The sequence below is a fragment of the Mixophyes fleayi genome, chromosome 5 (assembly GCF_038048845.1).
Source record: "Mixophyes fleayi isolate aMixFle1 chromosome 5, aMixFle1.hap1, whole genome shotgun sequence".
NCBI classification, from domain to species: domain Eukaryota; kingdom Metazoa; phylum Chordata; class Amphibia; order Anura; family Limnodynastidae; genus Mixophyes; species Mixophyes fleayi.
The window spans coordinates 187,289,692-187,311,782 of record NC_134406.1 but is presented as its reverse complement, the minus strand read 5'-3'; the positions used below and the strand labels follow the sequence as shown (position 1 = coordinate 187,311,782).

At 45.0% G+C, this 22,091-nt stretch overlaps 1 protein-coding gene across 1 annotated transcript in view; it reads left to right on the top strand.

The window, feature by feature from the left end:
* The window catches only part of LOC142159505 (cytidine monophosphate-N-acetylneuraminic acid hydroxylase-like), a 158,814-nt gene that overhangs the window by 88,128 nt on the left and 48,595 nt on the right, over window positions 1-22,091 (top strand). Inside the window, exon 11 of the mRNA XM_075214400.1 lies at window positions 12,624-12,798. Within this exon, the coding sequence (XP_075070501.1) occupies window positions 12,624-12,798 (175 nt within the window). The remainder of the gene's footprint in view (window positions 1-12,623; window positions 12,799-22,091) is intronic.

Below are 22,091 nucleotides of genomic sequence, written 5' to 3'. Positions count from 1 at the left end.
AGGCAGCGGATAGTAGTCAGCTGGCAGTCACGATGATGAACACAGGCGAGTTGCAAGCAGGAGACTGTAGTGCACGGAGGCAGCGGATAGTAGTCAGCTGGCAGTCACGATGATGAACACAGGCGAGTTGCAAGCAGGAGACTGTAGTGCACGGAGGCAGCGGATAGTAGTCAGCTGGCAGTCCTGATGATACAGTTGATGGTAGAAGTGGTATGGAAGACTGTAGTGCACGGAGGCAGCGGATAGGAATCAGCAAACAGTCCTGATGATACAGTTGATGGTAGAAGTGGTATGGAAACCACAGGAATAGAAGTGGTTTGGAAACCACAGGAATAGAAGTGGTTTGGAAACCACAGGAATCAGCAGCGCTGAATACACGAGGAATACAGGAACACCTTCAGAGACTCATGAGGAATGAGACTCCAAGATCAGGCAACGTGGTGTTGACCACAGGTGCTTAATATAGGGAGGTTGCCTGATCTGCCAATTGAGTTAAAGGGGTATACACTGAAGTATAGAAAAGGGCTGCGCATGCGCAGACCCTCAAGATGGTGGACGACCACGGTTCCTAAATGTCCGGGAAGAGGCACTCACGGTCCGGTGAGTGACAGTACCCCCCCTTTTAAAGGTGGGCACAGAACGCCTGGAACCGGGCTTGTCCGGATTTTTGGAGTAAAACTTCTTCAAAAGGGCAGGAGCATTAAGATCTTCAGCTTTGATCCAAGAGCGCTCCTCAGGACCAAAGCCCTTCCAATGAACGAGGAAGTGGAGGACTCCTCGCGAAATTTTTGCATCTAGTACCTCGGTAATCTCAAAATCCTCCTCCTGATGAACTTGAACTGGCTGCGGAGCTGAGGGAGGAGTTGAAAAACGGTTGATAATAAGAGGTTTGAGCAAAGATACATGGAAGGCATTAGAAATCCAAAGACTCTTAGGAAGAAGGAGTTTCACACATACTGGATTGATAACTTGAATGATCCTATATGGACCAATAAAACGAGGGGCGAATTTCATGGATGGAACCTTCAAACGAATATTTTTTGTGGATAACCAGACACGATCTCCAATTTTTAGTGGTGGAATAGCCCGCCTCTTCTTATCAGCGAAAGATTTATATTTGACAGATGTCTTCTTTAAACAGGTTCTGACCTGAGACCAGATATTTTTAAAAGTCTGACAAACAGTTTCCACCGCAGGAACTTGGGTGGGCGGGAGGGCAGGAAATTCCGGAAAAGACGGATGGTGACCGTAGACCACAAAGAATGGAGTTTTGGATGATGACTCATGGTACATGTTGTTATGGGCGAACTCAGCCCAAGGGAGTAACTCTACCCAGTTGTCTTGATTGGCTGATGAAAATATCCTTATAAAAGTCTCAAGATCTTGATTGACACGTTCGGTTTGTCCATTGGATTGTGGATGGTAAGAAGATGAGAGTGCTAATCGTATGCCCAAGGTTTTACAAAGGGCTCGCCAGAATCTGGACACGAATTGTACTCCTCTATCAGACACAATCTCAGATGGACATCCATGGATACGGAAGATCTCTTTAATGAAATGTTCAGCCAGGATAGACGAGGAAGGCAAACCAGACAGAGGGATGAAATGAGCCATCTTCGAAAATCTGTCCACTACCACCCAAATAGTGTTATGGTTCTTACTAGGTGGTAAGTCAGTAACGAAATCCATACTAATATGGGTCCATGGTTTGGACGGAATGGGTAGTGGTCGCAGCAACCCTGCTGGGGTTCTGCGGGAGGATTTGAATTGCGAACATAATTCACAGGAAGCAATGAACTCCTTGACGTCTCTCCTCATTGAAGGCCACCAGTAACTTCGAGAGAGGATCTCAAAAGTCTTGTGTTCACCGGCGTGTCCAGAAAAACGAGAGGCATGGAACCACAAAAGGATTTTCCTCCTTAAAGTAGGAGGCACGAGGGTCTTCCCAAATGGTAGCGTTTTGGTGGATGAAGCAGCCAGTGAGATACATTTGGGGTCTAGAATGGTATGGTTGGAAACCTCTTCTATATCAGAGGACGTAACAAAGGCTCTAGATAAGGCATCAGCTTTTTTGTTCTTGGCAGCTGGTTTGAAGGTAATTATTAATTCAAAACGGGAAAAGAAAAGAGACCATCTTGCTTGACGAGGGTTCAAGCATTGGGCAGACTGGAGATATGACAAGTTCTTATGATCCGTGAAGATCGTCACCGGATGGCGAGCTCCTTCCAATAAGTATCTCCATTCCTCTAATGCGGCTTTGATAGCCAGTAATTCCTTGTCCCCGATGGTATAATTCTTCTCTGCGGGTAGGAGACCCCGAGAATAGAAGGCACAAGGGTGGAATTTTTGCTGTTCCGAGCGTTGGGAGAGAATAGCTCCTAAGCCCACATTAGAGGCATCTACTTCTAGGAAAAAGGGAAGTGTCACATCAGGCTGACGAAGGATTGGAGCCGAAGAGAAGGACTCTTTTAATGTTTGAAAGGCTTGAATAGCCTCAGTAGACCATTGCTTAGGATTAGCCCCTTTTCGAGTCAGGGCCACAATAGGAGATGCAATGGAAGAAAAGTCTTGAATGAAGCGTCTATAGTAATTGGCAAAACCTAAAAAACGCTGGATGGCACGAAGAGTAGTTGGCTGGGGCCAATGTAGTACAGCATTTACTTTGTCAGGATCCATCTTCAGACCAACTCCGGAAACAATATACCCCAAGAATGGAATCTGGGGTAATTCGAATGAACATTTTTCTAATTTACAGAACAATGAATTTTTCCGTAGCCTGGAGAGGACTTCTGCCACATGTTGGTGGTGAGAAGGCAGGTCCTGTGAAAAAATCAATATGTCGTCCAGGTAGACGACGACACATACATATAATAAGTCCCGAAAAATCTCATTGATGAAGCCCTGAAAAACAGCGGGGGCATTACATAGCCCGAAAGGCATTACCAGATATTCGTAATGCCCGTCTCTGGTGTTAAACGCTGTCTTCCATTCGTCACCGGAACGGATTCTGATTAAATTGTAGGCACCACGAAGATCCAACTTAGTAAAAATACGGGCTCCCTTGATGCGGTCAAATAGCTCAGTGATCAACGGAATGGGATACCGATTCTTGATAGTAATGGCATTGAGTCCACGAAAATCTATACAAGGGCGTAATGATCCATCCTTCTTTTTGACAAAGAAGAACCCAGCTCCAGCGGGCGAGGTGGAAGGTCGAATGAACCCACGCTGGAGGTTCTCCCGTATATATTCAGATGTAGCTTGAGTTTCAGGTAACGAGAGTGGATAGACCCGGCCCCTGGGAGGAGTCTTGCCAGGAAGAAGATCAATCGGACAATCCCAAGAACGATGAGGAGGAAGACGTTCAGACTGAGCTTTATCAAAAACATCGGTAAATGAAGCATATTGAGGAGGGAGTCCCGGTGAAATAGCTGAGATGGAAGCTTGCTGTACCTTGAGAGGAATGACTTGGGAAAGGCAATGATGATGACATTCAGGCCCCCAAGACGTGACTTGAGGGGTGCGCCAGTCAATCTGGGGAGAGTGACACTGAAGCCATGGAAGGCCTAGGACAATCGGGCTTGTCGTAACAGGAAGAATTAAAAACGATATCTCTTCATGATGCAGAGCACCAATCTAAAGGGTTACTGGAGACGTACTCTGGGTGATGAGACCGTTGATGAGACGTGATCCATCGATAGCCGTCACAGTAATGGGAGTTTTTAAGGTAATCATTGGTAGAGACCATTGATTTACTAACGATTTGGAAATAAAATTTCCTGCTGCTCCGGAATCAATCAATGCCTGTGACTCAAAGGTTTTGGTAGCAAAGGAAATAGTCACATCAAAAGCGCAGACTTTAGATTTCATAGACGATGGAGAGGACTCCAGGGACCCTAACTTCACCTCTCCAGAACTAGTTAGGGCCTGGCATTTCCCGATCTCTTAGGGCAGGAGCTGAGGACATGAGTGGAATCAGCACAATAGATACAGAGTCTATTCTTGACTCTTCGTTTCCTCTCCTCAGAAGATAACTTGGAACGTCCTATCTCCATGGGAATCACAGCGGATGACACTGGACGAAATTGAGGGTTAGAGCGAAGAGGTGCTTTAGCAGAAGTCGTTTTCTCAGCCTCTCTTTCACGAAATCTCATATCAACACGATGGCATAGAGAGATCAAATCTTCAAGGGACGAAGGAAGCTCTTGAGTAGTCAGTGCATCTTTAATTTTATCGGAAAGCCCCTGCCAGAAGGCGGCAACTAGGGCTTCAGTGTTCCACTGAAGTTCAGAGGCTAAGATCCTAAATTGAATGACGTACTGGCCTACCGTATGAGATCCTTGCCGCAGACGGAGGATGCTGGAAGCAGCGGAGGTCACACGACCTGGTTCATCGAACACACTTCGGAATGTAGAAATGAATTTGGCACTATCTTGTAATATTGGATCGTTCCTCTCCCACAGAGGGGAGGCCCAAGCCAGGGCTTGTCCTGAAAACAAAGAGATAAGATAGGCCACTCTGGAACGATGGGTAGAAAAATTTTGAGGTTGGAGCTCAAAATGGACTGAACATTGGTTAAGGAAACCCCTACAAGTTTTGGGGTCTCCATCGTACTTTGACGGAATAGGCAGGTGAAGCGTGGAAGCTGTAGACACCTGGGATGACAATGGGGAAACGGAGGAAAGCACCGGAGCTTCAGTAGTAGCTGTCACAGTCTGTCCAGATGTTCCTTGGGAGGTTAATGACTGATAACACTGAAGTAACAGCTGTTGGCGGGCATCCTGTTGCTCCACACGGCTAACCAGATGTTGCAGCATCTCTTTGGCGGTAGGTTCCGCATCTGGGTCTGTCATGGCCTGATCTTACTGTCACGGGCACTAGGAGTCTTTACCCAGGGATCACCAGATGGTAGGCTTACCAGAGCAATGTAGATGGTAATAGGGTATTCTGGTAGCTGGGTGATCACGGAACATGAAATGATGGCCGATGAGATGCTCGGAAAGTCTATGACTAGCAACACTGGTAATAATGAGATAATAATACACAAGGAACTGTATGGACAAGGACACGTGAATATAGTCAGTGGTCTGCGATAGCAAGTTGTACCACTGCTATAGTGAGGAGGAATGTCCAACAGAAACAAGGAGGTGATGAGAGTCAGCGGTCTGCGGGTAGCAAGTTGTACCGCTGTCTGAGTGAAGGAATGGAATCCAAGTGGAGGTATCCAGGTAGTCAGTGGTCTGCGGTAGCAAGTTGTACCACTGCTATGTGAGAGGATGATGGAACAGGTGATACCGGAAACAGGGATCAGTGGTCTGACATCAGCAAGTTGTACCACTGAATATATATGTGAGGAGGTGCACGGGAAAGACTGCAACACAGGATATACACAGGCACCTTATACACGATCCACAGTAATATGCACAATATAGCTATATATATATATAAATGACTGAGCAGGTCTGCAATCTAGAAAGTCTCTTGAAGTAGTCCAGCACAATGATAACACAGTCAATGATGGCAATAGACTCAGCGGATAGCAGACTCCAGAGAGAACCAAACACAGTCCAGCAAGATATGCAATACACAGCACAGTCAATGAGAAGTATGCATACCGTGGTTCAGCAGTAGCAGTCAGATGGGATAGTAGCGGTACCTGAGCGGCTAGAGACCGACTGGATAGAAAGTCCCTGGACAGGTGAGGCAGAGGTCTAGCAGGTGCAGCGCACAGGTGAGTAGACCAACAGGGACACGAATCCACAGGAGTCAGCAACACGTGGAACTGGACTCATAGGAGACCCAGGAGAATGGAGATGATCCAGCAGAGGGTAGTAGATGAGATACAAATCCAATGCTGACAGGAGGGTAGAGACCAGTGGAACACGTGAAGGCGTGGAGAGTGGATCAGCAGGAGATGGACGATAGCGCTGACCACAGCGGCAGGGCTCAGCGGCACACGGAGGTAACCAGTAGCAACCACAGGAACCAACAGCGATGGGAAACAGGAGTGCAGCGCAGGGCAGGAGCTGTAGATCACGAAGTGTAGCAGATGGTCATGTAAGCGGCAGTCTCGAGGAAGTCACAGCAAGATGAGATGAGACTGTAGTGCACGGAGGCAGCGGATAGTAGCAGCTGGCAGTCACGATGATGAACACAGGCGAGTTGCAAGCAGGAGACTGTAGTGCACGGAGGCAGCGGATAGTAGTCAGCTGGCAGTCACGATGATGAACACAGGCGAGTTGCAAGCAGGAGACTGTAGTGCACGGAGGCAGCGGATAGTAGTCAGCTGGCAGTCACGATGATGAACACAGGCGAGTTGCAAGCAGGAGACTGTAGTGCACGGAGGCAGCGGATAGTAGTCAGCTGGCAGTCCTGATGATACAGTTGATGGTAGAAGTGGTATGGAAGACTGTAGTGCACGGAGGCAGCGGATAGGAATCAGCAAACAGTCCTGATGATACAGTTGATGGTAGAAGTGGTATGGAAACCACAGGAATAGAAGTGGTTTGGAAACCACAGGAATAGAAGTGGTTTGGAAACCACAGGAATCAGCAGCGCTGAATACACGAGGAATACAGGAACACCTTCAGAGACTCATGAGGAATGAGACTCCAAGATCAGGCAACGTGGTGTTGACCACAGGTGCTTAATATAGGGAGGTTGCCTGATCTGCCAATTGAGTTAAAGGGGTATACACTGAAGTATAGAAAAGGGCTGCGCATGCGCAGACCCTCAAGATGGTGGACGACCACGGTTCCTAAATGTCCGGGAAGAGGCACTCACGGTCCGGTGAGTGACAATAATATATAGAAAACCTTCAACAGGTCTGCATTACACCCAAAAATAGTATCTGGACTGCGTAGAGTAGTGGGCTCTGGGCACCATAATAAAAAAATATATAGAAAACCTTCAACAGGTCAGAATTACACCCAAAAATAGTATCTGGGCTGCATAGAGGACTGGCCACTGGCCACCACAATATAATATATAGAAAACATTCAACAGGTCAGAATTACACCCAAAAATAGTATCTGGACTGCGTAGAGTAGTAGGCACTGGGCACCACAATAAAAATATATAGAAAACCTTCAACAGGTCTGCATTACACCCAAAAATAGTATCTGGACTGCGTAGAGTAGTGGGCACTGGGCACCACAATAAAAAATATATAGAAAACCTTCAACAGGTCAGAATTACACCCAAAAATAGTATCTGGACTGCATAGAGGACTGGCCACTGGCCACCACAATATAATATATAGAAAACCTTCAACAGGTCAGAATTACACCCAAAAATAGTATCTGGACTGCATAGAGGACTGGCCACTGGCCACCACAATATAATATATAGAAAACCTTCAACAGGTCAGAATTACACCCAAAAATAGTATCTGGACTGCGTAGAGTAGTGGGCACTGGGCACCACAATAAAATATATAAAAAACCTTCAACAGGTCTGCATTACACTGCACATACGGCTTCTCCTCCATCCTCTCCATCATATACATGTTGGAGTTTCAGCGTGTGAAAACCTCTGGTTTTTGATAATGTCAGTGCATTTTGAATATTTTTCAATTTGCCCCACACCACTGAATGTACTTTATCTATGATACGCATCTATCTATCTTGACTGCGTAGTGTGGTGGCCCCGGTACACAATTTGGTACCGAGGCCACAATATAATTAAAAAACCCTCCACGGGTCAGAATTCCACCAAAAAAGGGTATGGACTGCGTAGTGTGGTGGCCCCGGTACACAATTTGGTACCGAGGCCACAATATAATTAAAAAACCCTCCACGGGTCAGAATTCCACCAAAAAAGGGTATGGACTGCGTAGTGTGGTGGCCCCGGTACACAATTTGGTACAGAGGCCACAATATAATTAAAAAATTGGGCATCAACTGTCACCGTTGTTTAATATCTGATACACCTAAATATGGACTGCACAGTGGAGTGGCCCCGGTAGTAAATTTGGTGCCGGGGCCACAATACCTCCTCCAACTTCCAAGTGTAGTGTTTATAAAGACAGACAGCGTCGAAGTGTTATTAGTTGACTTTCTTAACCCTAAAATTGTCCCTGTTGCAAATATTCGTGCAATGGACAGTTACTTTTTTATTGAAAGACTCAAGCTTTCAAGTGTAGTGTTTATAAAATATAAACAACAATACAGTAGTTTTAGAGCACGTCAATACCTCTTGTTTTAAATTATGACAGGGCATTTTACTTTTGGTTTAATTTCTTGAATTTGTTTAAATTTGGTTTTACTTTTTGAACATGGCAAACGACTGTTGATTGGTCATATAATGCAAAAAAAAAAGTTCCAAGATGGAATTGTCCTTGGGCCCTCACACCCACCCTTATGTTGTTGAAATAGGACATGCACACTTTAACAAACCAATCATTTCAGCGACAGGGCCTACCAAACAACTTTGGCTGAAATGATTGGTTTGTTTGGGCCCCCACACCAAAAAAGCTATTCATCTCTCCCTGTACAGACTAAACAGGCTCTACTGAGGCAAGATGTCGTCCTCATCCTCAACCTCTGATTCCTCTCCCCCTACAGTGTGTACTTCCTCCTCATCACACATTATCAATTCGTCCCCGCTGGACTCCACAACCACAGGTCCCTCTGTAGTATCTGGAGGGCAGTGCTGTACTTCATTGAGGAATTGATTATTCATTTTTATAAACATCATTTTTTCAACGTTATGAGGAAGCAACCTCCTTCGCCGCTCACTGACCAGGTTCCCCGCTGCACTAAAAACTCTTTCCGAGTACACACTGGAGGGGGGACAACTCAGGTAAAATAGAGCCAGTTTGTACAGGGGCTTCCAAACTGCCTTTTTTTCCTGCCAGTAACAATATGGACTGTCTGACATGTCTACTTGGATGGTAATAATCATCCACAATTTTTTCTATTGTGACAGCATCCAATGCAGCGAGAGTAGACATGTCTGCAATGGTTGGCAGGTCCTTCAGTCCGGACCAGATGTTATCAGCATCCCCGCCAGCGCCTCTTTTGGGAAAACTGAGCTTTTTCCTCGCAGCCATAGATGTGGAAGAAAATGAGGGTGGAGCTGTTGGCATGTCACGGTCCTCTTCAGAGGACAATCTCCTGACCAGCAGGTCTTTGCACCGCTGTAGACTTGTGTCCGCCGGAAATAGAGACACAACATACGTGTTAAACCGAGGATCGAGCACGGTGGCCAGACTGTATTCCTCTGACTTTAAAAGAGTGACCACCCTCGGATCCTGGCAAAGCGTACGAAGGGCTACATCCACAAGAGCTACATGCTTGGTGTAATCGCAATGGCTTACCAGCTCCTCCCTCACTTTCTCCAGCTGCTTCTGCAACAGCCTGATCAGGGGAATGACCTGACTCAAGCTGGCAGTGTCGGAACTGACTTCTCGTGTGGCAAGTTCAAATGGCTGTAGAACCTTGCACAACACGGAAATCAGTCTCCACTGCGCTTGACTGAGGCGCATCCCCACTCCTTTGCCTATGTCGTAGGTGGCTGTGTAGGCCTGAATGGCCTTTTGCTGCTCCTCCATCCTCTGCAGCATATAGAGGGTGGAGTTCCAGCGCGTCAAAACCTCTTGTTTGAGGTGATGGCAGGGCAGGTTCATGCTTTTTTGATGTGCCTCTAGTCTGCGGTAGGCACTGGCTGAATGCCGAAAGTGTCCAGCAATTTTGCGCGCCACCGCAAGCATCTCCTGCACACCCCTGTCACTCTTGAGGTAATGCTGCACCACCAAATTAATGGTGTGGGCAAAACATGGGACGTGCTGGAAATTGCCCATATTTAATGCCCGCACAATGTTACTGGCATTGTCTGACACCACAAATCCCCATGAGAGTCTAAGTGGGGTAAGCCACTGGGAGATAATTTCCCTCAGTTTCTCTAATATGTTGTCAGCATTGTGCCTCTTATTAAAGCCTGTAATACACAATGTTGCCTGCCTTTGCACGAGCAGCCATTTTGTAGTTGCTGCTACTGATGCAGCTGTTGCTGTTGCTGCGGAAGGGGATGCATCTACCCAGTGGGCTGTCACAGTCGTTTGCCCAGAACCACTTGTCCACATGTCCGTGGTTAAGTGGACAGTGGGTACAACCGCATTTTTTAGAGCACTGAGGACACTTGATCGTACTTCTCTGTACATTTTTGGTATCGCCTGCCTAGTGAAGTGGAATCTCGACGGGATTTGGTACCGGGGACACAATACCTCCATCAACCCTCTAAATCCCACTCCACTGATGGCGGACACCGGGTGCACGTCTAACACCAACATTGCAGTTACAGCCGCAGTTATACGCTTTGCAATAGGGTGACTACTATCGTATGTTGTGGTCATGGCAAACGACTGTTGGACGGTCAATTGTTTTGTGAAAGACTTAGCGGTCTTACGACTTCCCCTCTGGGAAGATGACCGACTAACAGCAGCAACAGCAGCAGTGGCAGTAGTAGGCGTACCGCTGCAGGATTCCTCGGATGAATCCCGTATTGAGGAGGACTCAGTCTGGCTGCTGACTTGGGCTGCAGGACTGAATCTGATGGAGATTGTGGAGGAAGTTGATGAGGAGGGTGTTGCTGGTGTGTATCCAACTGGACCACGGGATTTAGATGTCCCTGTACCGATGAGGGTCCTAGCCCCAGTTCCTGAACTAACCACTGAACTATGAAGGTTATTCAGGTGACGTATAAGGGAGGATGTTACTAGGTGGGCAAGATCCTTACCCCTGCTTATTTGAGCTTTACATAAGCTACATATGGCCATACATTGGTTGTCTGGATTTGGATAAAAATAACTCCAGACCGAAGAGGTGCATTTTTTGGTCTTCTGACCAGGCATGACGATGGGCTTTTTTTATCCCATGGACATCAGCTGTTTCCCCCCCTGGTGCCTCATTTACAATAACCACATCACCATCCTCATCATCAAGTTCCTCCACAGCGCCAGCTACATCATCAATAGGCTCCTCCCGAGCCACCTCTTCCCGTACAGTGATGGGAAGGTCAGGCTTGACAACCACCAACATCCTTGGACTCGCCTTGGGGATTTGTGATAATTTCTCTTTAGAAGGCAGAGTTGTTTGCTGTTTTGTTGCTGACAGCATAACTCTCTTCAATTTTTTGTAGGGGGGGGGAAGGAGGAGGAGGCCTAAGATCCGTGGGTGAAGCTGAACCACTAGTCATGAACACGGGCCAGGGCCTAAGCCGTTCCTTGCCACTCCGTGTCGTAAATGGCATATTGGCAACTTTACGTTTCTCCTCAGATGATTTTAAGTTTCTCTTTTTGCTACTTTTTCTTAACTTGGGCTTTTTGGATTTTACATGCCCGGTACTACGAGATTGGGCATCGGGCTTGGAAGACGACGTTGATGGCATTTCATCGTCTATGTCATGACTAGTGGCAGCAGCTTCAGCATTAGGAGGAAGTGGGTCTTGATCTTTCCCTACTTTATCCTCCAAATTTTTGGTCTCCATTATATGTAGCACAAGATACTGCAGAATGTGTGAACTTGGTAATATTGCAGTACCAATGGACTTATACTGCTGGATTGGTTTTGCAAATTTGGTTATAATTACTTTTTTTTAAAAAAAAAAATATTTTAATATTTTTTATAACTTTTTTTTGATTTTTTAAAAACTTGGGAATAATGGGGAAATAACTATGCCCTTAGAAGCACAGAGCACAGGACACAGCACCACTGGACTGAACAGGACACAGCACAGGACCCAGCAGCATTATGGAACTCAGCAGGACAGAGCACAGGACACAGCACCACTGGACTGATACTGCAGAATGTGTGAACTTTGTAATATTGCAGTACCACTGGACTTTTACTGCTGAATGTGTGAACTTGGTAATATTGCAGTACCAATGGGCTTATACTGCAGGATTGGTTGTGCAAATTTTGTGGTAATTAAAAAAAAAATTAATTGGTTTTTGGTATTTTTATAAATAACTTTTTTTTTTTTTTTTTTTAAACATAGGGGAATATTGGGGAAATAACTATGCCCTTAGAAGCACAGAGCACAGGACACAGCACCACTGGACTGAACAGGACACAGCACAGGACCCAGCAGCACCACTGACCTCAGAAGGACAGAGCACAGGACACAGCACCACTGGACTGAGCACAGCACAGCACAGCACAGCACAGCACTGAACAGCACGAGATATAGCAGGACAGAGGACCACCTAACACACCCTCCCTCTACCCTGATCAATGCCCGAGTAAAGATGGCGGCGACTAGCTGGGAATTTATAGGATCCGAGTATCGCGAGATCCGACAACGGGATTATGAGTCAGAGCCTCAGTTTCAGATTTGAATTTGGCTCCAATACCCGGATCTGTCTCGGATCCGACTCGGATCGGCAACGTTCGGGTGGGCTCGGATTTCATAAATCCGAGTGCGCTCATCTCTAATTTAAACATACTTAGGATAGACATCCTTTACAAAAACTAAAGGATGAAATAGGGTTTGAGGTTAATATAGTTAGAAATTGGGTAGACTAGATGGGCCAAGCGGTTCTTATCTGCCGTCAAATTCTTTGTTTCTATGTTATACCTGTCACTAATGTTTCACATGTTAAGTTCTGTTTCTTAATCTTGTAGGGATGGAATTGTTGATCCTCCTTCAGGAACAAAAATCTTGAAGGATTCTTGGGAATTTGGAACATACCTGGATGCCATTTCTACTTCATTTAATAATGAGATCTTTAACTATCCATCCTGGTTTAAAGAATACTTCACCTGGGCTGGATTTAAAGGCTACAATCTGGTAGTCAGGGTAAGCATGTAAAATTAAAAAATGCTTTCATTTATAGTTTACCATGAAAATGTAAAGTGTAAAGTATGATATCAATATTTTCAATATGTTGTCTTAAGTTCACAAAACTAATTTAACTTAATGATATTAAGCATATATGATTACATGTGTTAAGCAGATATATCTGTGGGCATGTAATAATGTCAACTTCAACTTATTTGCAAGCTTTCTTTCATATTTGGTGCAAATTTCTCCTCACAAATTCATATTTTTTTAGGAGTATATAATAGATGTTAATGGGCACGATCCATTAGATAAACTGTATGTTTGATAGAAATTAGAGCCATAGATAGATAGATAGATATGTTTTATACAATATATATATATATATATATATATATATATATATATATATATATATATGTGTATAAATATATATATATATATATATATATATATATATATATTAGAGATGAGTGGTTTTGATGAGTGGTTTTGATTCTGAGAGATCTGAATATTTTGGGGTACTGATCCGAACTCAGTCATGACTCGGATTCTTGTGACAAATTCGAACCTGAAGATAAAACAAATGTCATTTCTGGAAAAATGTTGGATCCCACGTGGTTTGGATCAAGATCTTCTATATATAGTAGAGATGACCGGTTCAGATTACAGAAATCCAACAAGATCTGACGTTGTGGTTTATATATATATATATATTCCTTCCACGTTCTCTCAGGTGCCATTTTAGAAAAGACAGCGTGTAGTAAGGAGGTTAGCTGCGGTGCTTTGCTCATAAAATAGCGTTAATGGTGGACCGGGAACATAGGAAAGCAATAGAATCTGGTCATTATTGTAAAGCAGTTCTGTAGAGAATAGTCAGCTACAATAGTTTGCTGATCAATTGCTTTTACTTTAAATCTTAAATACACTTTACACAGACTAGTGGCTACTGGTGGTTGTTAATGCATTGCATAAATATATATAATAGTACTAGACAGTATATACAGACTGAGTTGAATGGATATCATTATGAACTAACTAGTATATTTATTTCTTTGAGAAAAACAGTGTGCTTTTGTTGTCAGACAATTAGCAGCAAAAACCAAAAAAACAAACAGATTTCTTTCTTTAACCTTGAAAGTTTTCTAGTGTAATTTTGTAAAATGCCTGTGAGTGTGTCCAACTGTAAAGTACCTGTGAGTGTCTCCAACTCAACGGGAAAGGCAGTTACTATAGGTGAAGACCTCTCCTGTTGGTTCTAAAAGCTTATGACAGTTACTAGGAAGCTGTAACATTGTAAAGGATTATATCCTGGAACCAATGGTGTAATAGCAATCTGTCCTTCCACTGTTTGGTTTTGTTACTAGCTGTTCGCTGACTGGCATTGCTCTCTCCGCCACCATTTTAATTTAGATTTACATTGGTGTCCATATGGTTATTTATTTATTCAATTACAGTAAAAGTCTGAACATGCAAAGGAGGTTTGGGTGCAATGATATCAACACTATGCAGTTTATTATTTTTTTAACTGAATCAGAGAAAGCAAATGCAATGATGGAAAAGTTACAAAATCCTTCATTAAGACAGCTCGCTGCAGACTTTGGCCAAAATTGGTGAAAATTTGTACAGTTGTGAAGGGATCATTCGAAAATCGATTGGAAATGACTGGAAATGAATACTATAACATATATATATATATATGTAAATATATATATATATATATATATATATATATATACTATAACTAGTAATATAGGAGCAAAAACCGCTCAAAATAACATTATTGTATCTATTTTTCACAATTTGAATTGAATCCACTTCCAAAACCAAAACCTTCCGCATTTGTGTGACAAAACGGGTAGCAAAGCCGAAATACGAAGTTGGTTTAGAACCGATACCGGTTTTGAAACCAAAACACAAGGGTCAGCACACATCTCTAATATATAGCCCTCCTCGTGTTCTCAGCTGCCATTTTAAAATATAGTGTTGATAAAGGTGCTAAGTATTTTCAAAGCCACATTTATTAAGCATATTATTTGTATATTGTCTTACTTGACAATTTCATTGTATTAGGACAGGATTTATTCACTTCTATTAAACCTTCTTTGCCACCACCTAGTAAAAATTGTGAAGGCAAAAATGTGTAATGGAAATGATGTCATACACTTCCCCCACACTCTGTATGAATTCTCAATGTTCCTCTCAGTTCATTATACAGACTGCACTGGTTGCCTGTTAAAGGGCTGACACTGAGCTGAACAGCAGCTGTTTCACTGGGCTGGAGCCAGCACAGTATTACAGTCTGTAGCTAGAAGACACTCGGTGTCAAACAACCTCGTGGGTGAGACAGCAGCACACTGTATAATTGGTGGGTAATACAGCATCCTCATTGTTCTTGAGTAAGACATTAGCATCAGTGTTAGGGGGTAAAAAAATTGTAGGAGGGTAAGGCAGCATCTAAAAGGTTGGAGGGTAATATAACAAGCACCCTCTGTCACTCACCGGACCGTGAGTGCCTCTACGCTGGTGCGTGGCTCCCTAGCCTTCCTGCCGGCACCTGTCCTGAACCGCAGCCGTCCGCCATCCTAATGGACTGCGCATACGCAGCACCCAAGAACTCTTGTGACTGTTGTTTTTAATCTAATTGGTTGATCAGGCAACTCCCTATTTAAGGCACCTGTGCTCATTACCTCATGGCCTGATCTTGAGTCTCATTCCCTGTGAGTCTCTGAAGGTGTCTCCTGTGTTCTACTAGTGTCTTCAGTTTCCTGCGGATTCCTGTTCTACTCATCGCTGGTCTCCATACCCGCTACTGTCTCCTGTGTACTACTAGTGTCTTCAGTTCCTGTGGATTCCCTGTGCTACTCATCGCTGGTTTCCATACCTGCTACAGTCTCCTGTTTCCTGCCTGTGTCCTCAGCTGGACTCTGATTACCGGATCTACTCACCTGTGGTTCCTACACTCGTCTCTGCCGTTCAGTGTCTCTGCAGTCCCTGCTTCTTCCTGTGGACAGATTGTTCTACTGAATAGCGGTATGCCTATCTGTTATTGACTTTCTACGTTTACTCTGCATATCCGCTAGGACAAGTTTCCACTCTCAGCAGCGGTATCCATACCCGCTATAGACTGTTATTGTTACGCTGCCTATCTGTTTGGAATTAACCGTACTACTCAGTCGTTATATGCATAATTGTGATTGACTATCCTTTATTGGCCTGCATATCTGTGCTGAGCAAGTCTCTACCAAGCAGCGCCACATACCGTTATAGACTTTGCTGGATACGCTGCATATCTATTGGGATCAAGTTCCTCTGTGCTCTCAGTGTCTGCATTCTATTATCCTTTTTATGCCTCCACTCATCGACAACTGTACACCTCCTCACCTATTAAGCAGTGGTACAACTTGCTGTACGCAGACCACTGACTTCCCCGCACCCTACCTGCATCTGGACAAGTCTTATCACCATAGCAGTGGTACAACTTGCTGTACGCAGACCACTGACTTCCCTACTACCTCCACGCATCTGCTCTCGTCCATTCTGATCTCCGTGTTCAAATCTGCCTTTCCACAATATCAGCTAGTCACTGATTCACTGACCAAGATTGCTGCAAGTCACTGACTTTCCTATTCTTTATTGGCATTCTCTCTCCATCTGCTGTGATATATGTTCCGCTAGTCACCCTGCTACCAGAGGACCGTTGTGTGAACTTCACTACTCTGGTAAGCCCAGTCATCTGGTGAATTCCTGGGCAAGACTCCTAGTGCCCGTGACACCCTCGTGTTGGTGGGAAAAACAGTTAAGCAGTGCCACTGATCTGGATCTTGTTGAGTAGTGTTAAGGAGCAAAAGCTACAAAAGGTAAAAAAGTTTCACTTAAAATGTGCATGCTTTGTACACACTAAAAAATTTTGTTTCAAACAAAAGTTTTCAAATTGATTATACTAAATTGCAATTAAATTATTTTTATACCCATTTTTGTGTGTTTTGCCCGTACACAACCTGTAAAAAGCAAACATTGTCCAAAATGGAACTTGAATTAGGTGTAAGTATTTTTTGGTTATAATGTTTAATGTAGAAGAGATCAGAAAAATCTTCAATGCCCAAGGTAATTTGTTATTTTTGCCCCCAGTCACATATAGCAGTATCTTGTATGATGTGTGATTATAAAGTACACAGTTGCCGGCCCAGGGAGCTTGTCTTTAGGTCACGTGACAGCCTCTTCCAGCTCATAATATGGGCACTCTGCATGTTGTGCAGAACAACCCTACAGCAATACTACTGTCAGGATTCCCCAGGTATGACCACAGAGAGGAGATAAGTGGTTATAATGAGTTTATTAATAAACAGAGATGACAAGGTAACTCATGAGACAGTTCAAAGTGCAGATGAGAAACAGGTAACTGCAATAGTAGATTTCAACAGGCAGCATAGAACTACAAGTACCAGGTATAATGGTTGAAGATGCAGGAGTCCAGGACACAGGTAACAGCAAATAGTGGATTTCAACAGGCAGCGTAGAACTACAAGTACCAGGTATAATGGTTGAAGATGCAGGAGTCCAGGACACAGGTAACAGCAAATAGTGGATTTCAACAGGCAGCGTAGAACTACAAGTACCAGGTATAATGGTTGAAGATGCAGGAGTCCAGGACACAGGTAACAGCAAATAGTGGATTTCAACAGGCAGCGTAGAACTACAAGTACCAGGTATAATGGTTGAAGATGCAGGAGTCCAGGACACAGGTAACAGCAAATAGTGGATTTCAATGAAGAAATATGCAGGAGTCCAGATAGCAGATAGAAGCTGAGCACAGGGAATGCTCCTCAGAATGACCTGATGATCTGGCCCAGACTGTTTGAAGCAGGCAGGTATAAATAGGCCTCATGCAGCTGAAACCACTCCCAGTGATCAAGGAGAATAATCAAGTAGCACAGTGGCCCCTTTGGTGGGCAGTGGTACTACAAGTGGAAAGCATACCAAATCCAATAGAGTCACTGCAGACAGCAGCTGCAGAGTGCAAATCGTGACAGTACCCCCTCCTTAAAGGGCGGATTCCAGACGCCCAAATACTAGAAATGGTCAGAAAAGTCAGAGTCATAGTCCAGGATTGGGCATGTATTTGAGAAGTCTTCATGCAAGGACGGGAAGGGTATAGAAACCACACCACAGGGGAGTTGAGATTCAGGAGAATCTTTCTTCTTCTTCTTCCTCTTCACTTTCTTTTTATGGTTTTTAGAGGGTTGCTGGAAATGGAGTGAAGAAAACGATAATCTCAAAGTGGGAGTAGCTGGAGATAGAACATGTGGCATAGATGAAGCACTGGGAGTGAGAATAGCAGGTGCTGGTGTAAATTCTTTGATCACGGCCTCAGTAAAAAGCTGTAAATCAGACAGAATGGGATCTTGGGTTTCAATTAAGGGCTCTGCCCATTCCAGAGCTTCCCCTGTAAAGTTGGCCAACATGTAAAACACTTGCTTTCGTTGAGTATCAAGGAGGTTGGATACAGAGGGAAAATAGGATATACAGAATTTAATAAGAGCATGAAATTGCTGAATATCCCCATTGAAAGTAGGTGGTTGGAAGACTTGAACAGAAGGTGAATTCGAATTAGCATGAGACTCGGCCAGCTCGGGTTGAACATACATCCCTGGGGACTTGGGTAGGACCCCCTTGGCAGAAGACAATCCATACTGGGCAGATGACTTGGCAGGGCGCCCGGATTGGGAGGCAGACTTGGGAGCAGGCCCGGACTAGGCCGCAGACTTGGGAGCAGGCCCGGACTGGGCGGCAGGCCTGGCAGGGACAGCACTTTGAGAAGCCTGAGGGCAGACAGCACCAAGTGGCAACTCAGGCTGGACCGCATGGACTGGCAACTCAGGCTGGACCGCATGGACTGGCAACTCAGGCTGGACCGCATGGACTGGCAACTCTTCTGGAGCAGACTGGAGGGACAGGACCCCCTCTGGAGCAGACGGGAAGGGCAGCGCACCCTCTGGAGCGGACTGGAAGGGCAGCGCCCCCTCTGGAGCGGACTGGAAGGGCAGCGCCCCCTCTGGAGCGGACTGGAAGGGCAGCGCCCCCTCTGGAGCGGACTGGAAGGGCAGCGCCCCCTCTGGAGCGGACGGGAAGGGCAGTGCCCCCTCTGGAGCGGACGGGAAGGGCAGCGCCCCCTCTGGAGCGGACGGGAAGGGCAGCGCCCCCTCTGGAGCGGACTGGGGAACCTGGGTTCTCATGGGAGCAGATAACATGTCTGGAATGAAGACAGAAGCTTGTAATTTAGAGCTGGAGATAGAGGTTGAAGATGGTCGGAGTCTACGGAGCGGGCAATCCTGTAAAAAATGTACATCACTGGCACAGTAAAGACACAGTTTGTGGGTCATCCTGCGCCATCGCTCCTCTTCGGTCAGGTGAGGGCGTGGAGCACCTGAAAACCTGGAATTTGTTACAGGAATATTGGGAGGTACTGCTTGCAGAGAGTCAAAGGCAGACAAATTTGGTAATGAAATGTTAGCAGCATAGTTAGACTCCTTACAGCAGGATGTATTAGGGGTGGAAACTGGAAGTTGCTTAAGCACTTGGTTCAGCAAGGAAGATACTTGCGCTATTTGAGTGCGAAGTTGAAGAATGTCCACTTGGAGCAACTGGAACAGGGAATTTTCTGAGGAAATAGCAGCCATGGTCTTAATGTTGAAAACGGAGTAGGTCACTTCCCTGGAAATCCTTTCCAAAAGAGATGAAAGCCGTGCAGCAGCAGGCTTGGTTTTATGGCCAGATCATACTGTCAGGATTCCCCAGGTATGACCACGGAGAGGAGATAAGTGGTTATAATGAGTTTATTAATAAACAGAGATGACAAGGTAACTCATGAGACAGTTCAAAGTGCAGATGAGAAACAGGTAACTGCAATAGTAGATTTCAACAGGCAGCATAGAACTACAAGTACCAGGTATAATGGTTGAAGATGCAGGAGTCCAGGACACAGGTAACAGCAAATAGTGGATTTCAACAGGCAGCGTAGAACTACAAGTACCAGGTATAATGGTTGAAGATGCAGGAGTCCAGGACACAGGTAACAGCAAATAGTGGATTTCAACGAAGAAATATGCAGGAGTCCAGGACACAGGTAACAGCAAATAGTGGATTTCAACAGGCAGCGTAGAACTACAAGTACCAGGTATAATGGTTGAAGATGCAGGAGTCCAGGACACAGGTAACAGCAAATAGTGGATTTCAACAGGCAGCGTAGAACTACAAGTACCAGGTATAATGGTTGAAGATGCAGGAGTCCAGGACACAGGTAACAGCAAATAGTGGATTTCAACGAAGAAATATGCAGGAGTCCAGATAGCAGATAGAAGCTGAGCACAGGGAATGCTCCTCAGAATGACCTGATGATCTGGCCCAGACTGTTTGAAGCAGGCAGGTATAAATAGGCCTCATGCAGCTGAAACCACTCCCAGTGATCAAGGAGAATAATCAAGTAGCACAGTGGCTCCTTTGGTGGGCAGTGGTACTACAAGTGGAAAGCATACCAAATCCAATAGAGTCACTGCAGACAGCAGCTGCAGAGTGCAAATCGTGACAACTACCACCTGGGACGTCTTTCCCATTGGTCACACCGGACAAGTGCCTGGGGGCCCCATGGGCAAGGGGGCCCCATAGGCAGGCATCACAAGTAGAAGAAATAATCCTGTTTTTAAAAAAATAGAAAACTTTTTGGTTATGCGATCAGGTCAGGTGGTGATCTGGCTCCCTCCCTGTACCCCTCCTCCGTGTTGTGCCCGACATTTCCAGTGAGGTGCGCAGCATGGAGGAGCCAGCGAGGATCCAAATCAAGGAAGAAGAAAACAGAAGAAGAAAGAAAAAAAAGAAGAGAAGAAGGGAGTGCAATCGGAGAATAAGGCAATAGAAAGGTAAGTAAAGGATTCAATTTCTTAGTTGTAGTTCAAGTACATTCTCACCTCTTTGTCTGTTTTACCTATTTTGTTTATTAGTTTACAATGTTTGTCCCCAATTGTAAAGCGCTACGGAATATGTTGGCGCTATATAAATAAATGATGATGATGATGATGATTGACAGGGTAATACAGGTTAAGCTGGGCAACAGAAGGCCAAACACAGTTGGTGAAAATACTGGATCCCAGGCAGGTCATATTTTGTGGCGAATAAATTATAATTTGTTTACAAAAGAATTATTTTGAACAGTCTCTACTCTCTATACCAGGAGTAGGCAACCTGCGGCTCTCCAGGTGTTGTGAAACTACAAGTCCCAGCATGCCTTGCCAGTAGATAACCAGCAGATAGGTGGCAAGGCATGCTGGTATTTGTAGTTTCACAACACCTGGAGAGCCGCAGGTTGCCTACCCCTGCTCTAGACACACATTTATCTATCAGAGTATTCCTCCACTGTCTCAACAACTCTCGAATAGGTCAGATACAACTGCACTACACCGCAAAGGGCATTACATATTACACATACTGTTTGAAAACCTTGCAAAATATACCTATTTCTGTAATAGTTGTACAGTACTAAACAGCCTTTCCTCAAGTTGTATTATGGTTATAATATTTTTTTATTTTATTTTCTTTTGAACGAGACAATGCATACCCTTGCCAACCTTGGCTCCTAACTCAAGATTTTACATCCACACACAGAGCAAGAGGTTATCCCCGCACTGTCCATAGGTGCCACCTGTAGTTTTGTAGGGGCCGCGTCCTTTTGCCAGGCCCTGACGCTGCTCTCTCTCTCCTCCGATATCGGTGGTTAGGTGCATCTGACCATCGAAATGACCTGTGACCTATCAGAGGTCACTTCCATCTATTTAAGGCACCTCCTCACTAGGTTCTGGTGCCAGAGTATTGGTTCACCAGCTCCCGCGTTTCTGCCTCCAGTTCCCTGTTATCGTTATTTGGCTCTGACTTCTGGCTTGTTTCTGATTCTCTTGTCCTGCGTTTTGGTACTGCTCCCTGTCTGGATTCTGACCTCTGTCTCGTCTTTGACTATTCTTCTGGATTTTCCCTGTGTACTGTGCCATTGTTTGTTATTTGACCCAGACTGCACAACCATCCCTGTACTCCATCCATTGCACATGTAACTAATTTTTAGAACCGCGACCTGCGCACCTCATACAGCCAAGTCCATACCTCCTTGCGGGGGTCTCTGGTGAATACTGGGGGTGCGTTAGACTCTGCGCCTCCCTGTTGTCAGGCCAGAATAGAGGAGACTACTAACCGGTATTAGCGCTACTGAGCTTGTAGGTGCGGAGTCTAACTTACCCCTAGTATTCAACAGGGACCCCCGCAAGGAA